General features: G+C 56.3%; 1 protein-coding gene across 2 annotated transcripts in view; it reads right to left on the bottom strand.

The window, feature by feature from the left end:
- Window positions 1-14,352, bottom strand: part of GSN (gelsolin) — a 47,819-nt gene extending 33,467 nt beyond the window's left edge. The window contains exon 1 of one of the 2 annotated variants that reach the window (XM_055579525.1): window positions 14,265-14,352. Coding sequence is in view for 1 of the 2 variants with exons in the window: in XM_055579523.1 (XP_055435498.1) it covers window positions 9,965-10,006 (42 nt within the window). In the remaining variant the exon portion in view is untranslated. Of the gene's footprint in view, window positions 1-9,964; window positions 10,092-14,264 lie in introns of those variants that run through there. The other variant, XM_055579523.1, reaches the window with a different exon arrangement.
- Between the last annotated feature and the right edge of the window lie 2,730 nt (window positions 14,353-17,082).

The raw sequence follows: 17,082 nt of genomic DNA, 5'->3' as shown, positions 1-17,082 counted from the left end.
AGCAACTGACATCTATACAAATTCAAAACACGCAGTGTGACAACAGAGCCATTTCCTTCAGGAAGACTTACAGAGGAACACAGAAATACACATGCGAGGAGGCCCACTGAAGCATTGCTGGAAGAAATCTGGAAAGGACCCAAAGGTCCTGGTTCAATAAATCATGGAGCCGCCAGACAATGGGCCACTCTGCGGCTGTGCAAAAAGAACGAGCCAGCACAGGCCGTGCCCAGCACACAGTAGGCAGTCAATGAACATGGCCTGATCTCAAAGTGCAAGACAGCAAATTGTACAGCGGCTCTACGGTGGCTCCTCTCTTCAAGAGAGTAAACACTAAACTGTCAAGTCAGTTTGTTTGAAAGAGATGAAGAGCTCGGGGTTAGGCACCCACATCACTGCAGCTGGCATGAGCGAACACTTTAGGGCGATGAAAACATTCCAACACTGGATTACAATGATTACCCAACCGAAAAAGGTACTAAAAATCATAACACCGTCTGCTCACAATGGGTGAATTGTTAATGGTATCTATATTACACCTCAGTATACTTGTGTGAAAAATTTTTTCAATGTGCTATAGGGTTTGAAACTATTTACAAATGTTTCTCCGATGTAGTTTTTTTTTTCAATTAAAGACTGATCTAGGAATAATACCTTAAAAATAGATACAGTAATATCTGCTCATTAGACAATTTGGAAAATTCAAACCAGCAGGAAGAGGAAATTTCCTTGTCATCCCCAGTCACCCCCAACTCTCACCCCAAGTGAACCTAAGCCGGCATCCAGCCCAGCCGAGCAGTCCCTTCTTCTCAGCTGGTGATTAACAGAGGGCTGGTGTGGCTCAGCCTTGGTCCCAGGGGTCACGGCCCATCAGCCCAGGGTCACTGACCCCAGGTTAATGATCACAAAGGCCCCTGCAGCTGTGCCTGTCACACAGCTCTGAAGCCTGGGTCCCTGGCACTGGAGACCCGTGGAACAGGCCCTGGCCCCTGCCCTCAGGGCATCCACAGCCTGGAAACTCTCACTGCAGGGCAGTGATGTGCAGAGACTGTGATGGGACCACAGCCCCTGGGCTCCCTGCCCGGAAGGGAATGTACGGGTTCAGAAGAGCGGGGAGAGCTTAAGTGCAAAAGAAAAACCTCTGAGTAGGAGGGAGGAGCTCCCCACCCCGTGCCAGGCTTGCCTCTGCTGCTGGCTTCCCGGGTGACTTTGGGCAAATCAGCGTCCTCACCTGCCCTTCAGGTCTCCATATGGAAAAGAACGGCCAGGCCCTGCAGCTCTGACCCCGAGAACTCTCGTTCTCGGCCCCGGCATTCCCCAGATCCTGGCTCTGCGACCACATCGGGAACCTACAGGTCTCTGGGCCTCAAAGTTCCCACCTGTAAAATGGGCACACTTGTCCAGGGCGCCTCCACAGGTCCTTCTGAAGCAGACAGTGCAGAGCCCCTGCCCTACACAAGGCGGGCCCAGCATCACTAATAGCTGCGTGCCTCCGCACCTGTGGGTCTGCATGTCTCTAGGAGAAGACAGGGAGGAAAGGAGGTGGGCTCTGAGCCTGAGTCTCTTCACAGCAACCAGGAAACGGAGATTCAGGGAGTTCCAGGCACTTGGCTCAGGGTCCTTCAGCTGAAAAGAGGCGCTCCTGGGATTCAAGCTCAAGTCTGGCTGCTTCCAGTGCCCAGACTCTATCTGGGGCTCAGGCAGGGCCCCCAGCACCATCCCGCCTGGGCAGCAAGGGAACAGCAGTAGCTATTACAGGTGAAGGGATGCAGCTGCTGACCCAGGCAAGCCCAAGCCAAGCCTAGCAGCCCGGACTCTCTGGGGTGGCGTCCCTAACCACACCTCCCTGGCTGAAGAGGGCAGCCCAGGAAAGCCCTCCAGCCCTGCACCTGGGACAGCACCCAGGACAGAGGCATGACTAGGAAGGTCCCCAGGCTGCAGCCTCTGGGCGGTGAGCGAACCGTGGCGTCTACACTCTGTACCACTCCCAGGGTGTACAGGGCATGCAGGCCAGGCATGGTTCCCCTGTGCCGGGAGCAGCCTGCTCTGCAACCAGTCACTACGTGAGCACGCCTTAGCCCCTGCCCTTCTCTGAACCGCAAGAGACCCCTCGCCCTCTGATCTCAGGCGTTTCTGGCTCCTGCCTAGCAGTCCACACAGTAGGCAGTTTTCAGCATCCAACCACATCCCTCCCCTGCAGTTCGACACAGGATGGCCACCGCCCGCCACCAGCTTTGGCCCTGCTCCCTTGGAGACCTCAGGCTAGCCTCCATGTCTCCGTGGGCCTCCCAAGGCCGCTACCTGCGCCGGGAGGAGGCAGCCTCACCCTCCGCCCCCGGCCACAGTGTACAAAAGGTCTTGGCCACTCCTGGAAGACACCACCCTGCTCTCTTCTCTTCACACCAAACACTGTTGTTCTTGATTCCCAGGCAGCTGGCCACTCACGAGCAGCCGTCTTTTTCTGAGCTTGTTTGCTTTCTGGCTCATGGCTGGGTTCTGGGTCCTCCTGGGAATACCCGCCCTGCTGGCCGGGGTTTTGTTAAATAGGACAACAGTCAGTAAACAGAGAAGCCGGTTATGAAACCCGGTAAAACTGGACAGGGCCTCAGCATGAGGAGCCCTGGGGACCCAAAAGAACACGTGTTTCAGAATCTGGGAGACTCAGCGCCTGTGGTCAGGGCCTCAGTTTCCAAATCGGTAAAATGGGGAGCTCGCAGGGCAGTGAGGAGGGCCAAGGCCTGACACACAGCACAGACGGAGCTCCGAGTCAGTGCCCCGTGTGTGAGCTGGCTTCTTTGCACAGAGGCCTCTCAGTGTGTACAAACCACATGTGAGCAGTTAGTGGTGCCGGAGAAAGGTTACAGATTTCACAGTGAGATTCTTGAGCTCAGGTCTGGGCTGTGTGACCCAAAGCAAGCTGCCTTCCCTCTCTGAGCGCCGGGCCACTCACTTGTGAGGGGCAGTACTGCCCGGCTGCAGGCTGGCTGGGAGCTCTGGAGCAAGTAGCACAGAGTAGGCTTATTTGTAGCAACGTTCAATAGTCCATCCTCTCTTTGCAGACTATGACCCCAAGAGCAAGAGCGTAACTCCTCAGCGTCACTTAGTGAGCATCACGCAGGGCAGAGGTCTCCGTTCCCAGGCCAGAGCCGAGGCCTGAGCCCACGACATGACAAGGCCCCCGGGGAAGGGCCAGCTGGACCTCTGCCCTGGCTCCGTCCATCCCGGGCAAAGACAGCTGTTGGGGAGACGGCCAGTGAGGCTTGGCTGAAGCCACCTCCAAGAGGCCGCCTCTCCCAGGGCTCGAAGCCACTGGCTTTTTCCCAGCTTCCGGAGGCTACCCCACCTAATGCTGAGAGCCAGGACAGGACGTTCAGAAAGGACTAGCCCTGCCGCTTCCTGACCCCGTGCCCTGGGAGCAGCCAGATCTGGCCACGGGGTGTGAGCCAGGGCCCTGCCTGCCAGGGTCCCCTTTAAAGTCGGTCTCCCCTTCTCGGGGGAGGCAGCAGCCCTGGGAGGCTGCAAACAGCTGTGAACAACTGTCCCCTAGCTGCCCCAGGACCCCACGGCCCAGCAACAGGGAAGTCCAGGCACAAACACACATCAGCGGTAGGACGAGGAGGCCCAACTCCAGGCACCGTGAAGCAGGACCAGGACAGGATGGGGGACGCAGACTCACCTGCCAGCCTCCCGGGGCAGCAGGGCCTATGGGGCCCCAACCAGAGCCAGGAGCAGCAACAGCCACAGGAGGCAGCGCCCTGCTGCAGAGGGGAAGGGTTCCCAGCAGGAAGAAAAACAGTCTGTGTGACTGTGGAAAGAGCTCCCGCCAGGAAAATCTGGGTATAAATCCCTGATCTACCACTTCCAGCTGTGTGGCTTCTGCTTTCTGTGCCTCAATTTCCTCATCTGTAAAATGGGATTAGACTAGCTTCTTGCTGGGATTGCTGCGAGAATTTTATAAAGTAAAAGACGTTTGGGGCTTAGCACAGCACGCACGTATAGAGGAAGCGGTGGTGGTTGTTTGCTGGGGGCTTAGGAAGCCTCTGTTAATATCTCTCTGACTCTCAAGTTCCTTATGTATAAAATCAGGGTTAAAATGTCTTTTTAAAAGGTGAGCGGAAGGATTTCCCTGGTGGTCCAGTGGGTAAGACGCTGTGCTCCCAGTGCAGGGGGCCCAAGTTCAGTCTCTGGTCGGGGAACTAGATCCTACAGGCTGCGACTAAGACCTGGCATAGCCAAATAAGTAAACAAAATGAATTTTATTGAGGGTTGAACGAGACCATAAATGTGGAAGATTCCAGGATCATGCCTGACATAAGACAGAGGTTCAAAAATGCCAGTATCCTCCCTCTTCTTCCAAAGACATAAGGAGCGGCCCAGTGGTGACCCAGCCAAGGAGACACAAGTGATGAGCAAACCAGCCCATCCCTAAAGACCCTTCGAGCCCTGGAACTTTAATAAGATTCTGAAAGGAACAGCAAGAGGCAAAATATGTTTGTGCCTCTGGTCAAGCAAGGTTCCCTACCCACCCCCTCCCCGACCCCCCATCCCCCGCTCCGCCGAACCCCCCTACCCCCCCCCCCCGTCTGTCTGGGGATCAAGTTCATCCTTCTGCAGCTCCCTAGGCCGATAATCAGCACGATGGGAACCACAGTGTCAGGACCTCAGAGGACAGTGATAGGTCCCTCCTGCCGCAAGCTCCATATGGAGCCTTTCTCTGTCCCAAAGCCCCGCACAGCCAGCAACGGCGGGAGCCCACCCTCGAGGAACCAGTTTGCACTCTACAGGCAGAACTTCTGAGAATCATAAAGGGGACAGAGGAGACAGTACAGAACCCAGAACAGCGAGGGGAGCCTCGGCCCGCTCAGGGTACCAAGAATGACCAGCAGGGTGAGGGCTGTGCAAACTCCCATCCAGGGGGAAAACAAGATAATGTCCAGGTTGAGCATGGGCGGAGCCAGAATCCCTACCTCAGGGGGCACTTGGGCAAATGGCTCTTCTGAGCATTTCAATTTCCTCCTCTATAAAATGGGGTGATGAGTCTTACCCTGGGGGTCATCTGGGAAGACTGAAGGAGCTCCTGGTGCTCAACAACCACAACAACCCCTGCAAACATGCCCACTGGCCTCCCGTACCAGCCTTGACTTTCATCACTGCATCCTTGCCTCCAACGCAGTGGAGGGCTGGAGGGTCCCAGCCAAGGCCCGGAGACCTGGAGGCGCAGCTGGTGCCAAGGACAGGGACACATCCCAGGAGAGGGTCTCCAGCCAGCACTTCAAGAGCCCACTTTGCCTCCCACCCCATCCAACAATCTCTTCATGATGCCCTCCCCTCTCTTCTGGTCTGCTCCCACCCCAAGGAACAAGGGCTCAATCCCAGCCCTGTCTCTTACCACTTAGGTGACCCTGGGCAAAGTGACTCAACCTTTCTGAGCCTGGGTCCTTGAGTACAGAATAGCCAGATTATCCCCTAGGCCTACCAGAACTTGATACCGGTATAGCGTGGTTAGAAATCCTTTACAATTTATCTCAGACGCTGAACTACAATAGAGCTACCAGAGATTCAAAGATATATTTTATCCTTGCTAATCCCTTTCATTTTAATAAAGCTTTTTAAAAACGTCCTTTCCCCTCTCAAACATAAACAGAGCTATAAGACTGGAATGCTTGTGTTCCTTTCCCAGCTCAGAAAATAAGCATCACCAGCTGGAAGAATTAATGAAATCCAGTCCACAGAGCACAGGGCTTGGCGCGTGATAGAGCTCCGGAATGGGCGTGGCCTCTTCCAGAATGGGCGTGGCCTCTGCCGGAATGGGTGTGGCCTCCTCTCCCCAGGGGTGCTTCCGGCCTCACCTCCATCTGCGTATCTGCCCAATCACCCGCCTCATCTTCTAGGTACCCCTCCTGAGAGCTTCCAGAACCCTCTGGGACACTCCAGAGTCAGGGCTGAGGCCAGAGCAGGGATGCTTAAGCCCCCCGCGCTCCCCATTCACACTCACTTCCCCGTCGGCCTCCCAGACGCTGTCCTGGTTCAGGGTCCTCATCTCCCCTGTGGAACCACTGCACCAGCTTCCTCTGTGCCTCCAACTCTCCATTATCCACAGAGATCACGCCATTCCCGACTCAAGACCTTTCCGCAGCCCAGTGCAAACTGAAAGAAGTCAGGACTCCTAAGCTTGGCTCCTAAGGCCCTCTAGGATCCGGTGTCCACATGCTCTTACAGCCACATCCCCTAGTCCCCCCACGCTACCCCCGACACCCTCTGCGACACCTCCTGCCTCTTCATCCTCAGCTTCCTGCAGCCAGGGGAGCAGGGGTCTAGCCTCAGCTCTGCTTCTGACTGTGAGACCTCGGGCCGGCTCTTTGGCTCTCTGAGCCTCAGTCTTCTCATGGGGCTCTTGGGGAGCTTGTGCAGATGAGACGCGATAAGGGAGTGAGCGCCAGATGCCGGGAGGGCTCCAGAAATGCAAGCCTGTGAGCCGCAGCCTCCTCCCTGCACTCTGACAACAGCTGGCAGGGCGGATCGGCGCTCCTCCACCTCCGAAGGGGCGGGGCTCCCTCTCCCCTAAGCCCTGAACCAGAGGCTCACAGCCTGCAGCCGCAGCCAGGGAGGGGGACAGGAGTCGGGGCGGCTTAGAGGAAAATTACTCTGCTCTGGCCCCCCACCAGGGGCTCCCAGCTGCCTCTGACAGCGGGGACCTGGGGAGCTGGCAGGCTCTGCCAGAGCCAAGGACTTGGCCCCAAGCCTTGACCACGGTCTGAGCTGGTGGGATGGCGGCCGGGTTGGGGGCGGGGCGGGGCGGGGGGAGGATAGTTGCCCTGGGCCCCGCTCCTCTGGGACACTCCCACTCTTTGGCAGAAGAGGAGGGAAAAATAAAAACAGACAGGCCTTTGTGAGAGGAAAAAACCGGCTCCAGCCACTGCAGGCTGGGGCCCCGGGGGCGGTGCTCTGAGAAAAGGACCCTACTGCCAAGCATCAAACCCCACACCCACCCTGGGGATCTTGTCCTGGCGTCACATGCCTGGCCTTGTGCTCCTCACACGTGTCCTGCCTGTGGACCCGGGGGGCGCGGTCCTCCTGCCGTGTCCCACGTCACTCACACCTTGGATCACGCCCCCCGCATCATGCCACGTCTGCCGTATGAGGGACTCTGCACAGCTGGTCCCCGACTTGCAACGGTCCAACTTCACGATTTCCTGACTTTAGGATGGTGCGAAAGCAATACAAGCTCAGTAGAAACCGTACTTGGAGTTTTGATCTTTCCTGGGCCAGCGATGTTTCCCAGTCGGCCACAGGATCCCAAGGGCAACAACCGGTAGGCTTACAACCATTCTGCACCCAGACAACCATTCTATTGTTCACTGACAGTACAGCATTCAATAAACTGCGTGGGACGACATTTTAAAAGAGTCTTCCTGTTAGATTTTGCCCAACTGTAGACTAGCGTAAGTGCTCTGAACACATGTAAGGTAGGCTAGGCTATGAGGTATGAAGGTAAGATAGGAAAAGCGTATGACTGGAAAAGTGTATGAAATGCATTGATAAACTTGAGATTTTTTCAGCTTATTGGGATGCAACCCCATAGTGAGTCAAGAAAGACCTGTACCATCTATCTACGACATTTTCAACGTCACATCCACTGTCCTGAGCCCCGGCCCCTGGAGAGCTGTGCCCTTAACCCTGTCCTGGCGCCATGCACTGTGTCCCTTGCTGCGTGACCCCCATGTGTGAAGGTCCAGGACAGGCTCCCAGCCCTACCCCGTTACCTCTACGACCATGACAAGCCACGCCCCTTCTGGGTGCCTCAGTTTCCCTGGCTATGAAACGGAAATGGTATTAACACTCACCCACTACGTGCTGTGGGGACTGAAGGAGACAGAGCAATTCTGGGGCTGAGCCAAGTGTCTGAGACACAGCGAGTCTACCGGGTGTCTGCTGATTTGTGACGAGTCTTCCGGGTGTCGGTATCACATCGTGTGTGCTACCTGCCAGGCTCCCATGACCCCAGCACCTACCACGCATCAGACACTCTATCACACTAGTGAAATTCAAACAACAGCTACAAGGAAGCAATACCTCCCCCTCTAACAGGGGGGAAAATCAAAGGCTCAGAGAGGGGCGATAAGCTGCAGGAGGTCACACAGCCAGAAAAGGGTGAAGCTGGGAGTGGCACGCAGGTCCGTGCATCCCGAGAGACAGAAAGGAGACCACTGAGGGAGTGGGGGGTGGGTGTGTATCGTGCCAGCTGGCAGGCACAGGCTCCTTTTAGGGGAGATGAGGCATAATGAAAATGTGTTTGAACTGGACGTCTCGTGATGACTTTGGTGTAAGTCTGAAAGTTTACTAAAAATCACTGAATTAATTCAAACTGGTAGATTACATGTATGTAAGTTATCTGTCTACTTACTCCAGCAACTGATGTAAATTGTACTTCAGAAAGCCAGTTTGTTTGCTTAAAACCCATGCGCTTTCCAGGCACCATTCTGCCAAGACATTCAGCAAGAAAAGTGCTCTCTCTGTGAGTGGAAACGGCCAAACAGCGGCTGAGCAGCCCCTCTGAGGCCCACGGGCAAGCAGCCTTGGGCTCCCTGGTTCCCAGACACCTCCGCAGAGCAGGTGTGCAGCCGAGTCACCCGGGGAGCTCCTGAGAACTCGGATTCCCAGGCCCCACGCCCAGCCTCAGAGTCTACGGCTCCGGGTGGGGCTCGGGAACCTGGGATCTGAGTCTCAGCCCACACTGGGAACCACTCATCAACGCCCAGCACCTCTCACTCTGGGGGAAACTGAGGCCAGGCAGCGCCGGGGAGCCGCCAGCTCTGCCCATTGAGCTGGGGAGGGCCTGGGCGGGAATGGAGGTCCCTTCCTGGTTCCTTCTCTCCTTCCCTCCTCCGCCCACTCCATTCCTCCCTGGCCCCCAGCCTCCTGGTGACTCAGGCCTCTGAGTCATCCAGTGGCACCACAGAGGAAACTTGTTAGCCAAAACAATCCCCAAACAAAGCCTCCCAGATCTGGGGAACAGAATAGGCCCAGGAGGCTAAGCAAGGGAGGGGAGGAGAACACAGGGTGGAGCTGGACACCTGGACCCCAAGCCCACTGAGCCCTAGAGAGGGTGCTTCCCTGCCCCCGAGTAAACAGCACTCACTGCAGCACACAGAAGGCTCAAAATGGGCCAGACAGCATGGCCAGTCCTTCTCAGCTGTCTTGTTGACAATGCTTCCCAAGGCTAGCACATGCCCATTTTACAGATGGGGAAACAGAGGCTCAGAAAGGGTCAGCCTAAGGTGACACAGTTAAGAAGTGCAAAGTAGAGTCCGGAACCCAGGACCATCTGATTCCAAAGTCTGGCTCTCACTCCTACGCACCTTTTAAAAATACCTCCTGGGTAGCACGGCATGTAGACAGTGCCTCATCTACTCGAGACAGGTGAATGGCCCAAGAGGGGCCCGACCACACAGGGCTTTCTCCCTCTTCTCCGTGTCAGGCTCTGCCTCAGGACTTCCCGGCCCCGTGGGGTATACACATGAGCTTGGGGGTTCCTCAGCAGCAAGAACACAAGGCAGGAAGTGCCCAGGGCCTGAAGAACCAGCCGGGAGGAGCACGGGAGGAGCAGGGCCATGGCGGGTGAACAGAGTGGGTGTTTGTCTCTGGGGAGCAGGGAGCCGGCAGGGGGCGGGAACAGCAGAAGCAAAGGCTCAGAGGTGTGGCCCCCACAGCAGAATGCAAACGCTGGCCAGGCGGGCCTGGGGTGCCGACCTGTGGGCAAACACTGGAGCGGCCTGGCTGCGAGGGGTCCTGGCCTGCTCTGAGGCAGGGGAGGATCTTTTCAGCCCAGAGAGAACAGGCTTGGAGCCGGTTTCATCTCTGCACGGGGCCTGGCCAGCCACTGAATGGGGAGTCAGCATGGGGAACCCTGGAGTCCTTCTTTCAAGCAGGCTTTGGGGACAACCCTAGACCCCCAGCTACTCACCCACGGGTCAGAGTCGCCCCTGAGGGACTCTTCCTTCACCATGGCTGGGCTGGGCAGAGGACAGGCGAGCCTCTCCCAACCACACCGACCTAATCGTATCGGCCTATAAATAGGGCCCTGTGGCTTGGTCTGAAATAGCTGTGCCAGGCCCAACTCCACAGGCACCACCGGGGCACACACGGTTCCGGAAATGGTCCTTCTCACTGACACGATTAAAACCCCAAACTTCCTCGGGAGACCACTGCGCATGTTCTAACTCTCTCTCTTAAACATGAGGCGGTGGGCTGAGGGGAAGAGCCACCCACCCACGGCAGATGACGGCAGTGGGCCTGTGACTGCTCTTCTCCTTTCTGCTCTCGGGGGACCCAAAGCAAGCCACTACCCCTCTCTGGGCCTCAGTTCCCCCAAATGTAAACTGGGAGGTTGACCATGGTATCACTGGGGCCCTTCCAGCCTGGATGCTCCCCAGAATTGTCTCGGGGTAACCCCTACCCTCAAATGCTCATGCCACTGTTACCCCTTTCCCAGTTGACTTGAGGATTTTTTTTAAGTTAATAATGACTGGCATTTAAAAATTAGAATTGCAATAAATACTTGAGTGAGGTCTAGGCCTGCCACTGAAAGGCTGGATGACCTTGGAAGGGTCACTCTCCCTCTCTGGGCCCCAGATTCCTCAATCATAAGATGAAGGTGCTGGTAGGTTGATGCCCAAGGTTCATGACTATTTTTAATTAATTAATTTTTGTGTGTGCTTGTTTAGTATTTAAGAGAACCAGGATAGGCCAGCCTTGAGCTGAGTGCTGGGGCTAAAAGACAGCCAAGCCCTGGTCCAGACCCCAGTGGGGAAACGTAAAGCCATTTCCAAAGCACGCGGTATCCCACCAGAGGCCGCTTTCAGGGCTTCCCACCAGAGGCCGCTTTCAGGGCTTCCCACCAGAGGCCGCTTTCAGGGCTTCCCACCAGAGGCCACTTTCAGGGCTTCCCACCAGAGGCTGCTTTCAGGGCCTCCCACCAGAGGCCGCTTTCAGGGCTTCCGGGGACACCTTGTTTCCAGTTCAAATTACAGATTTATGGTCACAGAGGGATGGATGATGACATGGACTCGGCCATTACCTACCAACAGGGAAGGAAAGATAACCAAGCCATCACCAGGTACCAGGCATATGCTTAGGACTTTACGTCCCCATTATTAATCCTCAACAACCCTACTGTCATTCCCGTTTCACAGATGAGGAAACTGGGACTGAGACGGGTGTGTCAAGGGGCACAGAGCAAGTCAGAGCTAGAGTAATGCTCGGGCTTGTTGGCCTCTGGAGTTCAGGTTGTAACCAAACCCCAATGAAACAACAGAGGAGGGCTGACCAATGGGGGAACGAACCGACAGGGCACAGGAAAGAAACCAGCCTGGAGCGATCTACTGAGCGTGTAGGTGGGTAGGAGGGACTAGGCTGCGCCCAGTGACACTCATTCTCTCCAACCCCCTCTGCATCCCACCAACTGACTGTTCTCACATCTCATTGCTCAAGCAACTCCTCAGCTCAAGACCTGCCGTGGCTCCTGGCATCCAGAGGGTCAGGACCCTGCACTCAAAGCCTCTTTAGCCACTCTGCCCACTAGCTCCCAAACACAGAGGTACCCCCAGGGGGCTGAGCTTTTGCACGCACACCTCCCTTGCCTGGACTTGCCTCCCTTGCCAACCCCTCAGCAGAGTGCTAGACTCGGCAAGGGGGAAGCCCTCTGAGGCTCCCGGGGCCCCAGGCAACAACCAGCACAAGTCTGGATCTCCCAGGGCCCCTAGGTTTGATTCACCTCCGCTCTCCAATGCAGAAGCTCGACAATGAAAACACAAGGAGCCCAGAGAATGCTGGAAAGGGCTCATTTCCAGGACTGCCTGACACCAAGCCTCATCCTGAGGCGCAGCGTCAGGACGCCACGGTGTGGAAAAGCCAAAAATTACAGCCTCGGGGCTCATCAGGGTGGGACTTGGCAACTGTCTCTTTCAAGGGTTCCAATCCTGAAACTGGGGCAAAACTCTCCCCTACTTTAAAACCTCCGTGCCTCCCCAGGGGTCTAGATAAAACTCCAAACCCTAACCAAGGCCCCCGAGGGCCCGCACAACGGAGGCGCTGCCTGGTCTCCAGGCCTTTCTCCCTTTGCCGTGCTCTGTTCCCAGCTCCTTCCTCTCCCTCACACTGTCCCTCGCTCACACTGTTCCTTCCATCTTTCTCCTTCATCTGTCCAGACAAGAGCCCATCACACCCGCCCAGTCCCACCTGCTCTCCTAACGCCGGTCCCTTCCTTCACAGCCGAAGAAGGGATGAGTTTGTTCTGTGTGTAATGGATTCCGTAGGGCTTCCCTGGGGGCTCAGCGGTAAAGAATCCGCCTGCCAATGCAGGAGACCTGGGTTCGATCCCTGGTTTGGGAAGATCCTCTGGAGAAGGGAATGGCTATCCACTCCAGCATTCTGGCCTGAAGAAGTCCATGGACAGAGGAGCCTGGCAGGCTACAGTCCTTGGAGTGGCAAAGAGTTGGACACGACTTAGCGACTAAACAACAATAACTTATGTAAGACCCAAGACGGTAAGACCCACGAGAGTTAGGAAAATCTCATTCTTTGCTGATTCTCCAACCCCCAGCCCAGGGCCTAAATAAATACCTGTCAAATGAAGGCACACACGAATGAACAAATCAATGAGTGAATGAGCCTCTATGTCTTACCAGACAGGAAGTGGTCAGACTCCTGCTGAACATTTGAGGGAAAAAAAACAGGGCCCCAATTAGGGAGGCCGCAGAAGTAGGAGACAAAGTGAACGGTGCAGCCTGCCAGAAGCAAAAGGAGAGAGAGCTTCCAGGAGGAGGAGGCACCCGGGGCTCCATCGAGGTGGGGCATGGAGAGCTGAGGAAACACCAGGAGGCGTGGACACAGAGGGGTCACTGGGGAGTGGGCGAGAGGCGGGGCCCAGCACAGGGACAGCGGGACAGGGTGAAGATGCAGAGAGCCCTCAGCTGACAGGCGCTCAGCGGCTGCGCACTTCTGCAGAACTGGGAAAGCAGAAGATGGTTCCCGTGTCACTTGCCAAAGCATTCAGAGAGTATAACCCTTTGTGGGGACACAGCGCTCAGGCCATCGGGCTCTGGGAGTTGTCAAGGCTCTGAGTCTCAGACTCTAGAGCATCAGAGCCAGGGCCGCCCCTGCCGGTCCATCTGGGCAGCTGGGGGAGGACCCTTCATCTCGTGCCCTTGGCAGGCAGCTGGTCCCCCTCTGTGGGAGTCCAGCATTGAGGCCGCAGCATCGGAAGGCCCTTGCATCTGAGCTTGGGGAAAGAGGAACAGCACCAACTGTGGTCGGCCTGTCACGTCACCGCCTGGAAGCCAGCCAGGCTGTGGGGATGAGTAAGTCCTAGAGGTTCTCGGCCCCTTCTCCTTTCGGCAGTCAAGGGTGATGTCACGACCCAGAGGAGTGTTTCCCAGTCTTTCCACACAGTTACTATCAGAAACTCACTTCTCTCTGTTTCAACACTGGAAGCTGGGTTATCCCCCTAGTGATGATCCTTCCCCTTTTTCCAGCTCACAAAGCCCTTCGACATCTGTGAGCTTATGCAGTCCACACGACAACCTTGTTAGGTGGGTGGGGGAGACCAATGCACCCATTTCACAGGCAGAGAAACCGAGGCCTGAGCTGGGACCTGAGCCAGGTCTCCTGCTTCTAGCCCGAGGACTCTGCATTCCGTGCCCTGCCTCTTCACCTCCTCTGGCGGGTCACCTGTGAATCTGATAGTCAGGTGAGCCCCGCCCTGCCAGCCGGCCCAGGTGAGTGTGACTCATGCACCTTCCCTGTGACTCACACTTCTCATTCCTCCTCCGGTCAACAAGCCCGGAGCCTTGGCAGCCGCACCCCAGCTTTTCTCACCCTTCCAAAGAATTCCTGCACCTCCTCCTCACAGGAGTCCACCCTCCTACCGAGGCGCTACCAGCAGCCCGGAGAGGGCAAGCACCTTCCTACCGTCACCCAGCGCAGGAGCAGCACAGCTGGGGGTGGGGGCCCAGGAGTCCTGGCACCCAGCCCCCTTCTTGCCTCTTCCCCAAAGGATCACCCTTGCCTGGCCTCCCTCTCTAGGGAGGCTGAGGAGCGAATGAAGCAAGGGCAGAATGCTCTCTGAGCTTTACTAGAAAAAACCCCAGGGACTGCCTTTGCACCGTGTGTGGCGCCCAGCGGCTGCTTCCCCAGGCCCATCCAGACCCCCCGGCAGCCAGGCTGGGTTTAGGAGGACCCAGCAGTGGCTGCGCTGCTCTACCTACCTTCTGGGGCTGTGAGTGAAGAGGGCGGCTCCGTCGGAAGGGCTCGGCACCAAGGTGGAAGCGCGGCTCGGGGGCTTAGCAGCACCACCTGTAAAGAAAGGGCCAAGACTCCCAGGCTCAGGGGCTCAAGGTCAGAGCCCATTTCATGCTTCAGCTCCTCCCCAGCCCCCACCACCCCCCATCCAAGGTCATATGCCCCTGCATGCACACCTCCAGCAGTGGGGCCCTCACTTCCTGCCAAGGCTGCAAACCTTCTATTCACGAGTCCGGCTGGTTAAGAGAACTGTTGCTGGGATGTGCTGGAATGCTCTCTGCCCATGCCCCGTTACACGCTGGTCCTAACTCTACCCTCTGGGCTCACCCGGAGCAGGTCTGGCACCTCGTTTCCCAGTGGCCCCTCAGAGACTTGAAGACGGTAACCCTGGGCCCCTCGAGTCTTCTACCCCTTTTGCTCCAGCTCTTCCTGAGATCAAGGTGTCTGGTTCCCTCCCCCGGCTTCCCTGATCTACTTTAAATGAACCCTGTCCCTACCGACAGCGCAAGACCCAGAATTAAACACTTGGATGAGCTCTCTTCAGGGCAGGGCAAGCAGAACTCTCACCTCCATCATTCTAGACGCCATGACTCTATTAATACAGCCGAAAATCCCATGAGCATTTAAAGTAACCCCACTGTATGACTGAATTCAGCTTATGGTCAGCTTCAGAACTGTGGCTTAAGATTATGAAGTTAGACCAAAGGGCCCTTCATTTAACTAACATGTAACAATCAAGTTACGTCACCTTTCTGAGCCTCAGTTTCATTCTCTGTAAAACAGGAACACCTACCCCATGAGGTCATCAAGTGAGTGAGTGAATGAGTGAAAGTTGCTCAATCGTGTCCGAACTCTTATGAAGATCAAATGAGATAAAATACGTGAAGGATTTTGAATAATGTATGTGCTTACTCTACCACTTAACTCTCAGTCTGCTTCTAAAAAGTGTATCTTTCTCATGCTGTACTTAGCCGACTGCGGAGCCAAGCCGCTCGCATGCCATATTCCCACCTCTATGCCTAGCGTTGCTGCACTGTTGCAAGACTGTATTACCATCATATGCTGACGAGTCTTTCTCTCCCGTGAGACCATGGGCTCCGTGAGGTTGCTCTGCCTCTGAAGCCCCAGGCCTGGCACGTGGCCTGGCAAACAGGAGGACCCGTGGGTGTATGCTGGGTGACCAAACGCAGGGCCAGCCCACGCGCACCCAGGGTGGTTTGTGCAGCCCCAAGCTTTCAGCACCCACACTTTCAGAAACACCCTGGGTCTTCACCCTTCGTCACTCCCAGACTCCCAGTCAGCCACATTCAGGGAGCCGCTGAGCAAACTGGCTCCTGCCTGAACTGGAAAAGGGCTCTGCCCAAACCAGCTTCTCCAAGCCAGGCGGAGAGACTCCAAAATCCCAAAGGCAGCGGGGCCCTGCAGGCTCCCTGGATTAAGATGCAAGTGAACCCTATTCTTAGCTGACAGTAGACGGCCCAGACATTCCTGGGGCTTTCTACATCGTGAGTGGCACCAGTGCACAGCAAGAGATCTAGAAAGAGGCTGGGGGCTTATTTGGGCCCTAGGACCTGGAGTTAAGTGCCACCTTCGTGGGCTCCCTTCAAAGAGTTCCATAGAAACGTCCCAGTTCCGTGGGGTAGATGAACACAGAGCTGCTGCTGCTAAGTCGCTTCAGTCGGGTCCGACTCTGCGACCCCATAGACGGCAGCCCACCAGGCTCCGCCGTCCCTGGGATTCTCCAGGCAAGAACACTGGAGTGGGTTGCCATTTCCTTCTCCAACACAGAGGTGGGCTCCTGCAAATGATTATTAAGTTTCCACTTTCTGTTAACTCCGTGAGGATGAACCTTTCAAATCCAGCCCCCTTCTCTTCGACACACCTCCACATCTCACCCTCACCCTCTCTGGCGGTGCTGTAATTGTTCCCAAGGGCAACCTCTTTTACGCTCAAGGTTCCACCATCTCAGCATCAGCACCACCATCCCCCGTCTGGACGGACGCCGGGCATCCTCTTCAGCCTCCCCGGCTCCGTCATTCTCGCTTCCCTACACCGCAACGCGCCCACTGCCCCCACCCCGACTGCCAACACGTTGGTCCAGGCCCCTCAGCCTCTCGCCTGGGAGACTGCTGTGCCTCCTATCCGTCCTTCCACTTCCTCCCACCCCATCCTCCCACTCCCTCCCTCCTCCCCTCCAGAGCAAGCCAGACCAAGCCAGACCACCTTGCTCCTCTGCGCAGACTCAGCCTTGACTCCCTGATGGCCCCCAGGTAAAACCCAACGTCCTCAGCGGCCCTTTCACCATCCGCGCCTTTTATGGTCTGCCCTCATCAGTCTTGAGCCTCAGCTCTCCCCAGTTCCCGTCTTCCACCCACACCCCTCCAAGCTCCAGCCAGAGGCAGATGCACTGGCCCTTAAATCTTCCTGTAATCTTTGCACAGACTGTCTCCTCTGTTCCCGAGCTCTCTTCCATCCCTGCTCTTCTTTTCTCCTTCCGCTCATGATCAAGCCCAGGTTTCCTCCAAGAACTCATCTCTAACCTCCCCTTCCCGGTGAGGCTGAGCTCCTCTGAGCCTCCGCCCATTTCCCTGCCACACGGTTACACTCTGTTTCCAAGTCTGCCTCCCCCGTCAGACTAAGACCCGCTCCCCTGTATCCCAGAGTCTAGCCTAGGGCCACCACAGCTCAAGATTCAACGAAGGCAGAAACTAGTAAATCACACGCATGTTCACGTGTGTGCGCACGTGCGTAAACACTCATGCACAAACGCGTTCAGAGACGGCA

Source organism: Bubalus kerabau, chromosome 4 (assembly GCF_029407905.1).
Source record: "Bubalus kerabau isolate K-KA32 ecotype Philippines breed swamp buffalo chromosome 4, PCC_UOA_SB_1v2, whole genome shotgun sequence".
In the NCBI taxonomy this organism is placed as follows: domain Eukaryota; kingdom Metazoa; phylum Chordata; class Mammalia; order Artiodactyla; family Bovidae; genus Bubalus; species Bubalus kerabau.
This window is presented reverse-complemented; position numbering and strand designations above follow the sequence as displayed.